The sequence below is a fragment of the Alosa pseudoharengus genome, unplaced genomic scaffold, assembly GCF_046254945.1.
Source record: "Alosa pseudoharengus isolate Yale_2024_CS ecotype anadromous, Long Island Sound unplaced genomic scaffold, YU_APseudo_1.1 YU_APseudo_1.1_scf_9, whole genome shotgun sequence".
Taxonomy (NCBI): Eukaryota; Metazoa; Chordata; class Actinopteri; order Clupeiformes; family Clupeidae; genus Alosa; species Alosa pseudoharengus.
Genome location: NW_027468881.1, coordinates 18,645,072 through 18,658,949, shown reverse-complemented (window position 1 = coordinate 18,658,949; position 13,878 = coordinate 18,645,072). Strand labels below are relative to the sequence as shown.

The window sequence follows — 13,878 nt, the reverse complement described above, 5'->3', positions numbered from 1 at the left end:
CTAAAGCAGCAGCAGTGGGGGCAGCCGTGGCCTACTGGTTAGCACTTTGGACTTGTAACCGGAGGATTGCCGGTTCGAACCCCGACCAGTAGGCACGGCTGAAGTGCCCTTGAGCAAGGCACCTAACCCCTCACTGCTCCCCGAGCGCCGCTGTTGATGCAGGCAGCTCACTGCGCCGGGATTAGTGTGTGCGCTTAACCTCACTGTGTGCTGAGTGTGTTTCACTAATTCATGGATTGGGATAAATGCAGAGACCAAATTTCCCTTACGGGATCAAAAGAGTACATATACTTATACTTATACTTAAATCATAATCCCGACGGACGGTCAGACAGATACACAGAATGTCAAACATATGCACACTTGCATTCCCACACACACACATACATTCCCGATCCCACAGACAGATGTACACTCAAGCACTGACAGTCCACCACCACCACTGCCTCCCATGTGCACACGCATGTAAACATACACACATCTCCAGCAGTCCCCAGAGCGCTCACGCTCGACCCCCAAACACACACACACACACACACACACACAGCGCCGGCCTGCTTGACTCACCGTCCATGTGGCTGACTTAGCCGTGCTGGACTGCTGGAAGGTGACCTGGAAGACGTGGGGCCCGGGGTAGTCGGTGTTGGAGGGGATGGCGGGCGCCGGCGAGGCCGCCTCGAAGGTGGAGTTGGGCTGGGCGTAGGGCGACGGCGTCGGCACGCTGGAGGCGTTGTCGGAGCCGAAAGGGCTGGTGGAGGAAGCGCGTGGCGGCGCGCCCAGGCTCGACTCCATGCTGTTGCTCAGGAGGCTGTACTGGGACTGACACACACACACCACAGCGCACGTCAGGTAAAGGTGAGCTCTGCTCTGCTTTTTTCCCTTTCTTTTTTTTTCACAGGGGTTGACGGGGGAGGGTGGTAAGTTAGTAAGGCAGACACGCACACACACACACACACACACACACACACACACACACACACACACACACACACACACACATATACAGATTCAAACACACAAACACACACACACACACACACTAAGGGTGGGTCTGGTTACAGCTTCTGTGGGATTTAAAGGGCAAGTAGCAGCAGTAGCCCCAACAGTGGGGGAGATGAGGGGGCAGTAGAGTGTTACCCCCGGGGTAGGTGCAGAGTTGTAAAACACAGGCGTTATCTGTCCGCTGCCTAATTGCCTGCCGTACCCCTCCATCTCTGAACCCATCCTCCTCCCCCACCTCCACCATAAATCACAAGCAGCACACGCAAAAGTTGGACAGCATTAAAATAGAGGAAAGAAAAAACATGAATGACGTGTTGGTCAAAATAATTGTTATATTATCTTTGTAAAGAACCTCAACACAGCCGTAAAAACTTGAGGACCAATGAGTTCCCTCCACTTCTGTCCCTAAAACTGGTCTCTACCCTGAAGTCCACCCTACAACCCAAACCATCCAGCCATGTGTCTCTCGCACATATCTGGACATATTAGGCCCCACACACTGAGGGAAGACGGAAAAGAGGAGTTTTCACCTTTAGGGGTTCAGTCTGTCTCTGAACAGTCTCTGGTCCTGAGACTATTTCTATTGGAAATAAACCCCCCCACCCACACACATACACACAAATCCACAGACACATACAGACACACAAACACACATACACACCCCCACAGACACACATAGACACACAGATACACTTAAACACACTCAGACACATACACACACACACACACACAGCTAGAGGGAGATAAGTACTGTACATGCGTAGAAGGTGAACTGGCATGACCCAACCCTATAGTTGACGACAGGCAAACAAACACACACGAACACACACACACACACACACACACACACAATGAATAACAAGTAGTGCTCCGTATGTTTTGAAATTATAGTACATCAGTATATCTGAGGAAGAGTTTCTGTTTGCTCTCAGCTCCAGGTGCAAGCGTCAGTGCAACTTCTCACACATGTGCAGTGCAGGAATGATAATCTCTCCTCACCTATGAAACACTATAATAACTCCCCCAAAAACATGCATTATGCAAAAGATAATTCAACAAACACACACACACACACACACACACACACACACACAAAACATTTACCTTTTTCTTCACGTAGTACATTATCCAAAGAACTTTCTTTCTCTTCAGAACTGATCTGTGCACTTTAGCAGCATAGCCTTACTTTAGACAGGCACCCGAGGTCTACTCTGCTCTCTACAGTGGTGCTCACATTCACAACTCAAGTTTCTCACTCTTTCTCTCTCGCTCTTTCTCTCTCTCTTTCTCTTTTGTTGCTCTCTTCCCAACTTCCTCCAGGTGCTTGTGTCCGTGACAAAGGTGTGAGCCCCACGCCGGAGAGGAGGAGAGTGAGAGAGTGAGAGAGCGGCAATAGAGGGATGGAGAGAGTGAGTGGAGGAACGCACATTGGCCTAATTATGACATGCCCCGGCTGAAGCAACAACACGGGCACAAGTGTATACACGCACATAGAGAGCCTTCACATCACACACCCGGCCTGAGTCAACAGGAGCCAACAGACATGTGTGTGTATGAGTGTTTGTGTGTGTGTGTGTGTGTGTGTGTGTATGTGAGAGAGAGAGAAAGAGAGAAGGAGAGAGAGAGAGAGAGGAATGAAAGGTCAGCTGGCAGTGTAGGTCAGACAGTGGCAGTTCCCAATTCCCATACATGGTCAGTCAACAATTGTTATGCTCTTTGCAATAATTAACCTGACTGCCAACAAACATTATGCTTTCATTGAGAGATGAAGATAGACATAATATGTCTGAATGATCAATGGACCCTTAATTCAACTTTTAGTAAATGAATGACAGAAATAAACATAGAATGATATTTAGTAGAATTGAAAGCTGTTTCAAACTTGCTATAGGTTTGTTTTTACAAAAAAGAGGGAGAGACTGAATGCAAGTGTGTGTGTGTGTGTGTGTGTGTGTGTGTGTGTGTGTCTGTATGTGTATGTGTTTGTTTGGTTTGTGTGTGTGTGTGTGTGTGTGTGTGTGTGTGTGTGTGTGTGTGTGTGCAGACCAACCAAACCTACCACCCTAAACCAGACTAAACCAACATTCTCTTTGAATCCTCAGATTTAGGGTTATGACAGCCGATGGTAGCAAGTGTGCAAACTCTAACCTTAACCTTAACCCTGGGCAAGTTTACAAACAGATAAAAGCAACCTTTTGGTTTCAGTATACTTCCCCTCAGTGATCCTCAATAGCAAAACCCCCTGCTCATGACCCTGGCTAGCTGAATGAGGTCAAATGGAGGTCAAATGGAGGTCAAATGGAACTGTCCCCCGACACGGGCACAGGCAGAGGAAAAGTCAGTCGAAAGACAGATGTAAAAACCGTCACACACCTTTCAGAATTTTTTTTTCTCAAATCAGGGGCTTTCCATGCAGCCAGGTGGGGGAAAACCAGCAGCTCTACCATCCCAAATTTTGGACAAGATCTTAAGAGACTGTGAGAATCTCTCTCTCTCTCTCTTACCCACTCTACTTCTTTCTTCCTCTCTCTCTCTCTTTCTCTCTCTCTCTTTCTCTAGAATACTAAAGAATGCACTTCAACAAGTTGAAACACAACCATAGCCACTGAATTTGCAAATGCTTTAGTGTGTATGTGTGACGGTATATCCATATCTGCACATGTTCAAGTCTTCAAGCAAGTTTGTGACTTTCTTCATCAGAATAATCTACTAGACCCTATGCAGTCTGGTTTCAAGAGTGGTCATTCTACTGAAACTGCTCTTCTGTCTGTGACTGAAGCATTGAGAGTAGCTAAGTCCTCTGCTCAGTCATCAGTATTAATTCTACTAGATTTATCTGCAGCCTTTGATACTGTTAACCATGACATTCTCCTATCTATACTATCTGAACTGGGAATTTCTGGAAAAGCTCTTGACTGGTTTGAATCTTACCTTAAAGCGCGTTCTTTCAACGTGTCTTGGCAGGGACAGGTATCTAAGTCTCATGCCCTCACCACAGGTGTGCCTCAGGGATCAGTATTAGGACCCTTGCTTTTCTCTATTTACACCACTTCCTTAGGTGATACCATTCGCTCCCATGGATTTGACTATCACTGTTATGCAGACGACACTCAACTTTACCTGTCTTTCCCACCTGATGACTCTAGTGTTTCCCACCGGATTTCTGCATGCCTTAAGGATATTTCAGCCTGGATGAAAGATCGGCACCTTCAGCTTAATCTCTCAAAAACAGAGTTTTTGGTGTTTCCAGCTAAAACAGCTATTCCCCAACAGATTAACATCCAGCTTGACTCAACTTCACTGACCCCAACTAGATCGGCACGAAACTTGGGCGTTGTAATTGATGACCGACTTAACTTCTCTGAGCATATAGCTTCTATTGCAAAATCATGCCGGTTTATGCTTTACAACATTAGGAAGATCAGACCTTATCTGACACAAGATTCCACACAACTTCTTGTTCAGACCATGGTCATCTCTAAGCTGGACTATTGTAATTCACTATTAGCTGGCTTACCCACTTGTGTAACAAGATCATTACAGCTGATTCAAAATGCTGGAGCACGCCTGGTCTTCAATCAGTCAAAGAGGACACATGTAACTCCTCTCCTAGTTACTCTCCATTGGCTCCCTATAGTAGCCAGAATTAAATTTAAATCTCTCACTTTGGCCTATAGGACACTAACTAGATCTGCTCCTAGTTATTTTAATTCAATAATCAAGCCTTACATGCCCAACCGCCCACTGCGGTCTTCTGGTGAGCGTATGTTGTGTCGACCAGTCATAAAAACTGGGTCTAATTCCAGACTCTTTTCTTCAGTGGTTCCATGTTGGTGGAATGAACTGCCCAGTGCTCTCCGTTCCTGTGGTAGTTTTGGGTCGTTTAAGAGGGGTCTAAAGACATTCCTATTCAACATATACTTAGTTGTTTAAGCGCTTATGTGTTATGGTTTATATAATGTTGTTTTTATTTTAATTGGGCTGTTAATTAATTTGACATTATTGTTTATTATTGATATTCTCCTTAATGTAGTCTTAGCATGTTATTGTTTTTATATTATTGATTGAATTGACATTATTGTTTTATTATTGCCTTTCCCCTTTTTTTACATTGCTTTTTTTATTAGGCTATTGATTGAATTGATATTATTGTGTACTACAACTATTCTCCTTACTATATTTGACCTAGATTTTAATCTGTTCCCTGTTCATTTTTAAATATTATTATGTTGTTTTGTATTTATATGTCGCTTTGGACAAAGGCGTCTGCTAAATCCATAACCATAACCATAACCATAACCATGTTTGTGTACTGCTTGTTAAGTGACTAATGAGTGTATTTTTTTCCGAATAGCTGAAGGTAGATAAAGAGACACACACATATACTGTACACGGGCAAGCCATACACCCGCACACATACACACACACACACACACACACACACACCAAATCAACTACCACAATACAGTACATCCCACCCCTTGCTTATCAATAGTAGAAATGAGGGACCCAGCAGAATGATAGCCCAATGCCAAAACAAAATGACCAACTACAAAACCAGCCTCTAGGATGAAGTCCCTGAGCCTATACTTCACATGAGCGATCATCTACGGCCATGTCTATGATGGGCTGATTTGCTGAAGTCAGGACTGAGCCTTGAGTCCAGCTACACACACTTCTATTAGAGAAGCTAAGCAGCTCAGAGCATCAACAGGTGGACTTTAGTTAGCCACAGAGGTGATGGTTGAGAGGCACTGAGCAGAGACCCCAGAAGTGTGACAAAACATCGCCCTCTTCTGGCCAAGTCTGGTAGGACATGTCTGAGAAGAGTCACCTGTTGCATTATTCTGTCAGCACAACATCGACTACATGAAAAAGCCTACAGAAATATACTGTTACAGAAATATTAAATGCAACCTTCAAGTGTTCATACTAGTTTGGGAGACTTCTCTGGTCATTTAACCAGGTATTAACAACAAATATATGTGATAAATTATAATGTATCTGCATTTGATAAATGGTAATTGCATAACACATGAATGAATCTAAGTTTGCAAATGAAAAGTTTGCAAATCCAAACACTTCTTTCCCTCTTCTACAATAACATTTTGATTTTTAAGACAGCAAAACTCAAGAGACTACTACCAGTGAAATGGACTCAATGAAAAATAATCACATCCATTCAAACCAGCACAGACTATCTCTAAGTTTTAAACATCTTAACATTTTAAACTTCTTTCCCGACAGCTACTGCAAAATACATCATAAGAATCCATGAAATAAAGTTCAAGTGTGTGCTGTGTCCTACCGTACTGAGGCGTCTCACTGGAGCAGTGATGTAGAGCATCGTTACAGGCCCACCTCCACGGACAGAGCCACCACCTGCCCTCCCACCACCACACACGTCATGTGACCCTGTTGTCGCTCAGGTGAGCTCAGGACCCCTCTGTGGTGGGGTGGCCCCTCTAAGTGCCCGCGTGGACCAAGTGGCAACTAACTGGCTGACTGGTGCCTGGTGCTGTGGCTGGGGTGGGATGAGGGAATGCTCACTTTAACTTCCACCACCCTCGGCCCTCAACACCACCGCTGCCGCCACCACCACTGCAGCTAACAACAAAATAGGCTCCGCCCCCCTCCCCCAGCCCCTCATGACTATTCATTAACCCGGCCGGCAGGCCCAGACTTGCCCAAACGACAGGCCGGACCCTTCCCAGCATGCCGAGCGGAGGGACAAGATGAGAATTGATTTCCACTTACACCTTTGCTCAGGAAGAATTGACTTGGATGTGGGAACATCATCTTTCTGTGTTACATGACAAAATCCATTTGGAGAGTTGCAATGTGATGGGATATGACTGCTTTCACAAGCCAACTAAGAATAGTTAATGTCCTGGGGGGATCTGACAGGAGGTCACCACAACATTGTTCCTGTGCCGCACCTGAACTTCACCTCACCTTACCTGAACTTCATCCTTCCCACCTGAACAGGGTGAAGTTGAAGAAGAATTTGGGACGTTGTGTAAAATGCAAATAAAAACAGAATGTAATAATCTACAAATCTCATAAACCCATTTTTAGCTGCAATAAGGACATAGACAACATATCAAATGTTGAAAATGACAAATCTGACTATTTCAAGGGAAATATATGTTCATTTTAAATGTAATGCCAGCAACACATCTCAATAGGCATGTTTACCAATGTGCTGCTTCACCTCTTCATTTAAGAACATTCTGTAAATGTTTAGGAACAGAGACCAGTTGCTAGAGTTTTGAGAATGAAATGTTGTCCCATTCTTGCCCGATATACGATTTCAGCGACTCAACAGTCTAGGGTCTTCTTAAAGGAGAATTCCAGCGATTTTTCACATATGTTCATGTTCATGAGACATGCTCATGCCCCCAGAGTGTAGCACTGTAGCTGCCTGGCAGCTCTAGCTGTTGGCTGCAGCATCTTGAGCTAGCTAGAACCAATTGTTTTGATTTTTTTTATGCCGACAGTACTCAGTGACCTCGAGATCAATGTGAAAAATCACCGGAAATTCTCCTTTAATCATGTTTTTCATTCCATGATGCATTCAATTGACAGGTCTGGACTGCACACAGGCCATTTCAGCTTCTTTAAATACTGTATGTGCAGAATTCTTTTTGGCATTGTTTTCCTGATAAATTCAAGCCTTGAATATATCAAGGTCTTCCCTGAACAAGAGGTCATCTGGATGGCAGTGGCCAATTCCATGCAAAACGGCAACTAAATGCCATGGTATTTGTATGATGCAAATGATTATGTGAAAAGTTTTTCATGTAAGTTCTACAACCAAGAAAAGTGAATGCTCAAATTTCAAGTAATCTTCATTCACATCATACCGTACCATGGCATTGTGTTGCCGTTATGGACGTGACAGTTTCGTGTGGAATTGCCCCAGTGTATCATCATACCATTATACAGTAGATACTGGATTTTGAACTGGACACTATAACAATTTGGTTAGTCCCTGTCCTCTTTAGCACAGAGTCCATGATTTCCATAAAGAATTACACATTTTGATTGGTCTAACCACATGACCTTTTTCCACTTTACCTCAGTCCATCTTAAATGAGCTTTTGTGGCATTTCTGTGTCTAAAATAATTTCTTATTTACATGGTAGAGTTTATACTAGCATTTGTTAATGGAGCATTAAACTGTTCTTATAGACAATGGTTGTCGGAGGTTTTCCTGAGTCCATACAATGATTTTATTTTCAGAAACAGGTCTGGTTTTAATGCAGTGTCATCTGAGGTCCAAAACACCACAGCCATCCAATATTGTTTTTCAGCTTCTCTTGTTTTCAAAGATTTCCCTGGATTCTCTGAATATTTTAATGATATCATGTACTGTAGATGATGAAATCCTCAACGTATTCACAATTTCATGTCAAGAATAATTTTCTTATATTGTTTCATCCTTTACCCACACAGTTTTACACAGAGTGATGAATACCTTCACATATTTACTTCTGAGACTGCCTCTCTGGGATGCTCTTTTTATACCCAATCACGATGCCAGTTAACCCAATTAGTTGTGAAATGTTTCTCCTTTTGTTGTCTTTACTGCTTTTCCTGCATTTTGTTGTCCCCATCCCAATTTTTTTGAGACGTGTTGCTGCCATGAAATTCATGAAATTCAATGAACATATTTCCCATGAAATAGTCAAATTTGTCATTTTCAAATTTTTACATTTGATATGCTGTTTATGTCCTTTTTGCAGCTAAATATAGGTTTACGAGATTTACAGATTATCATATTCTGTGTTTATTTACTTTTTCTGATATGGGGTTGTAATTAACATTCTCTATGCTATTTCATGCCAAATGAAGTGAACAGATTACATGTAACCTCATCAAACATAATGATATTTCATAAATTGATTTCTTTTGAATTTGGCTTTTGTGATTTTATTTCCACAATACAATAAATAGGCATACTTCTAAAGTAATCTTAGAACTACACTGGAATACTGTTAAACATAATTTTAAATTGAAAATGTGCAATTTGTTTGTTTGTTACAATTAATTGATCTATTTGTAAAAAATTCTCAACAAAGAACTGTTTCCCCCTATTTTTTCACTAGGTCAGACGCATGTATGTCAGAATTACCTGAAACTTTTATAGCTCTGTTGCATGACCATCATCCAGAAATATACAGTTCATCAATGTTGACATGTTCATCAATTGAGCCAGAAACCTTAATACTTTATATACAGTTCATTCATTTTCTGAACCAAAAACAAAATGTTGTATGACTTGAAATAAATGAAGTTGACACATTTGCTACCTTTTGTACATGACCCTTTGTGTACATTATAGACCCCTATATTCTACTCTGCCCCCCCTCCCCTCTCTCATGTTCTGCCCCCCTCCCCTCTCTCTCACTCTCCTCTCCCAGATGGGTAGGCCGCAGGTGTCACCTTGCCAGGGCCTGTGGGGTTGTTTTCTAATTAAGGTGTCACCCCTCCCACCAAATCCCACAGCAGACTGCCGACTGCAGACCGCGCCACAGAGAGAGGGAAAAGACCCCAGGAAGAGGGAAAACGCACATGGAAAAGAGGGAAAAGACCAGCGGAAGAGGGAGTCGTGGAGGGAAGATGGAGTCGTCTGGAGGGAAGCCATTCCCAAACAGGAGGAGGATGCTCAGAGCCACAAGGGAGTGGAGGGCCATCATCCTATACATCACTCCACAACTGACTGACTGAACAACAGATTAAATTAATGGACGAATGAGTGAAGGGAAAAATGAATGAATGGGGGCATGGGGCAAAATATTTAAGGAACACTTAAGTATTAAATTTGATGCCTTTAATTGCAACCAGAGATCTGCATTGGATGGGTAGACTAGTTGTCTAAAGCAATTGAGAGTGGTCCTCAAGATACAAGGACTACAACAATACACAACAATTTATGGTCACACTTTTTTACACAATTGCAAATGCATGCCAGTGCAGGACTGTACTTGTTATTCCATGTGAAATCAATCGGTGTCTCCCGCTCAATCTCCTTACATTTTCTTTAGCCATTAATATTGTATGCCTCTACATATCAAGGGCAGGTCTGCAAAGTTTTACTTACTTTAATTTAGAGCTTAATTTAGAGGTGAGCAGTGATGAGTGACAGGCATAACAATTATTCTTTGTATGCTTTATATTGGGGGAGACATTAGGGACAGTTTTCTGAAATTGGGGTAGGAATGTGTACTGTAAAGTAAAATAATCAGATTTTGGTGGCATAACTTTGCAGACCTTCCTTTGAGATATAGGAGCACACAATATCAGTGAATAAAAATAATGTGAGGGAGTTGAGCAGGAAGGTTTTCCAAAATTTACCAAATTGATTGAATGGACATTATTGTTTTATTATTGCTTTTCCCCTCATTTTCATTGCTTAATTTATTAGGCTATTGATAGAATTGATATTGTTGTTTATTATTACTATTCTCCTTATTATATTTGACCAACATTCTAATCTGTTCAATTTTAAATATTATGTTGTTCTGTATTTGTGTGTCGCTTTGGACAAAGGCGTCAAGGCGTGCCAAATCCGTAACCATAATCATAACCATAACCATAAAATTGTCTCATTTCATGTGGATTGTCCTATGTATTGATACATACATACATATGTGTACACATACCTGCTGACATATGTGAGGCCCCCCCCCCCCCAAAAAAAAAAACCAGCGCACTCCCCCCAGCGCACTCTTACCATGACGTTGTCATTCATGTCTCTCATGTGGTACACGTCCATGCAGACTTCTGCCCTGTTTCCGGGCATGTTGGAAGGGGTGCCCCTGTCCCCGTGGTGACCACTGGGGTGACCGCTTGGGGGCATCTCATAGTATGTGCTGTCTGGCTCCCTGGGGATTGGGGGGGGGGGGGGGTATGTTTAGATATATGCATCACAATAGTAAACTACTTATGACTATATCTGACATGTGTGACTTGTCACTTTTATCAGATTTGCTAAATGTAGTTGTTGTCGTGGAGACAGGGTGGGCACTTACAGGCTGCTCCACAGGTGCTCAAAGGTGGTCCCGTCATCAGCAGTGGCAGACTGGGACATCTTAGAAGAGGGGCAATCCACCGGTGGGCAGATCACTCTGAAACACACACACACACACACACACACACACACACACACACACACAGACACATCAGGTTATTCAAGTTGTCATAGACCCCAAAACATTTAGATACAAACCCGACCAACCCAAACATTTCTACTGAAATCATTATAGCAGGGAAGGGATTGTGAAAAATGGAGAATCAGGTATAATGCATCTGTGGTCAAAATTACTCCAAGACAACTGATCATCAGTTGATCATCAGGTGCATCAGATGTTTGTGTGGAGGTCAGCTCCTAGCATCCTAGCAGCAAGCTACTATGCTGGTTTAATCAGGCAGAGATTCAATGAGCAGCCCCAGAGATGCTGCAAGTGCAAGCCCTAACCTGCCTCGTCCTTCCCCAGAGACCTGCGCAGCCTAAAGGTGCATGCTGGGCTAGACAGCCCTTCCGACGCTCACTGAACAGTCTGGATCAAAGGAGAACTCTGTCCTAATGCAGGACAAGAATATCACGGCAGGTGCCACACACAGACACACAGACACACACACACACACACACATACACACAGTCACTCAGCTCATTATTCCCATACAGATACACGCATGCACAGTATACAGTATGCGCACGCGCGCGCACACACATACACCGCGTAAGAACGGAAGTTAAGTGTGCCAGACAGTGTAAATGAATAATGCCTTTACATACGAAAACACTCTAATGCTGATCTGTTTCAAGTGAATGGTTAGTTTGTCAGCTATACTCAGTCATGTATTTTCCATGACAGACCAACACCAGATCTCTAAGGAGCATGTCTATTTGAATAATCACTCCCCCTATTGCGCAGGGACTGACAGAACATGGAATGCAGGTGGGGAAAAGTCCTTGCGTTGCGTTGCTGTGAGCAATTGCCGTCAGAAATTGAAACTGAAGCTATTTTACATGTAAGATTATAGATAATGTGTAATCGCTCCAAAACAAACATGATTTGCAATAAACAAGTGCGCACATAAAACGTAGCTACTGTTGCTCTGTTGCTATGAAGACTATGCGCTATCAACAGAAAAGCCTGATAAAAACAAAAACAAACTGAGCATTTCAATTTGAATGTGAGCATTTCCACAATAAGGAAACTGTTCTTCATCTTGCACATATTTCACAATGCTACATTATTTGTGTCAATCTTATTAAATCAGACGGGTTGAACAAACATTTGTTTTATTAGCAATTATGGCACTTTAAAATCACCTTTTCATTTACCTACAACTTTGCCTACCCTTTGAAGTTGACTGGGCGTCTCTTGCAGTAGTTGATGAATACGGATAAACTACAAAAATGAATCATTCTTTGTTTTAGCCCAGGCAACAGGTTTTATTGAAGCCCGTCGTTGGAGAGAGAGCTTGTCCATAGCGTCGGAGGAAAAACTGACTTCCTATGCCAAAATGAACAAAATACTGATTATTAAATAACTAGATCTATCTATAGTGCGTTATTTTAATCTAGCGTTTCCGGTGGATAAGAAATGTCTATCGGTTTTCACAAAAAGTTACTCTTCTCAAACTGCTGTGGTGGTTGCGTACGCCCCTGGGAGAGGTGTATGAGGTGTATTTACGCTTTCAGATCTCCTCAGCAACGACACCGTCGCTTTGAAAACTGTGGCAAAGGTTTGGGCTCCAGAGGACACGCAATGTGGCGCAAGTTTTAAAAATAAATGTATAATGACCTGCAACTCAGAGATGGCACATAACTTTATATTTGGATTTTTGTAAACTCGTAATTATGCCCGTCGTCACAACACTATTTGACAAGGCCAATACCTAGGCCTAGCCTACATCTTGTTTTTAATAACAATGCTGTTTACATCCTGTGATACAAAATTCTATATGCCTGGTAAAAATGCTTAATGTGTAAGGCGCCAGTATTTCGTCCATGTGGATCTTCCAGAGACGACCTGTGGATAAATTAGACTGATATATTCCCGTGACAACTAGGGCCTACCACCATGAGAACATTGTACCAGCACAATTAAAGGGGCAACTGGGGATTGAAAACAGTGAATTGAATTCAAGCCATAGAGTGTTGTGTAGGCAATATCAGAATGAAGTCTTTTAGGTTGTTTGCTTGCTGTAGGCCAAACAAGTAGCCTATAAAACACTGTGTCAGTCATGGTCAGTCAGGCATCCCTTACTCAAGGTTCAGAAGAAGAATATTTTTTCTGATGAGAAACAAAACTTCATCAGGAGGAAACATAATTAACTGTGACCACCTATATTCTCCCACAGCTTTATGAATTTATATTTCCTATCCATAATTTTCATGTCTTGGAAAATTATGCATCCTTAGCAACGGCGGTGTCAGTGGTTCGTCCCGTTAGGCATTATTGTCCCGTAAGAATTAAACATAGCCTACTGCCATCAGAGGACTAATGATGTGCGCACAGCTGCATGCTTTGATGAATCTTTCAGAAAACAGGCCAAGTCGATTTTCATATTCCAGAAATAAACTACAATATTCGATCCAATTTATTATTTTATAGACATATTAAATGTGTTGATTCTGAAATTTGGTCCAAAAAATGGCATTGACCGGTAGGCTCAGTATCACAGTATCACAGCGCAACAAACAGGCGCTAATGACTAACAATAGCCTACACTAATAATAATAATAATAATAATAATAATAATAATAATAATAATAATAATACAACATTTCAAATAAAGCTATGCTTAGCCTATTTAAATGCTATTGTAGGCCTAGGCTAATGCAGTTAAGCAGTTAAT

The 13,878-nt window shown here is 42.3% G+C and overlaps 1 protein-coding gene across 1 annotated transcript in view; it reads right to left on the bottom strand.

Annotated features, from left to right (window-relative positions):
- Nucleotides 1-2,429, bottom strand: part of tp73 (tumor protein p73) — a 24,139-nt gene extending 21,710 nt beyond the window's left edge. The window contains exons 1-2 of the mRNA XM_076277006.1: nucleotides 2,107-2,429; nucleotides 568-819 (exon numbers count right to left, since the gene is read on the bottom strand). Coding sequence (XP_076133121.1) covers nucleotides 568-819; nucleotides 2,107-2,127 — 273 coding nt within the window. The 5' untranslated portion in view covers nucleotides 2,128-2,429. The remainder of the gene's footprint in view (nucleotides 1-567; nucleotides 820-2,106) is intronic.
- Nucleotides 2,430-13,878: the final 11,449 nt, after the last annotated feature.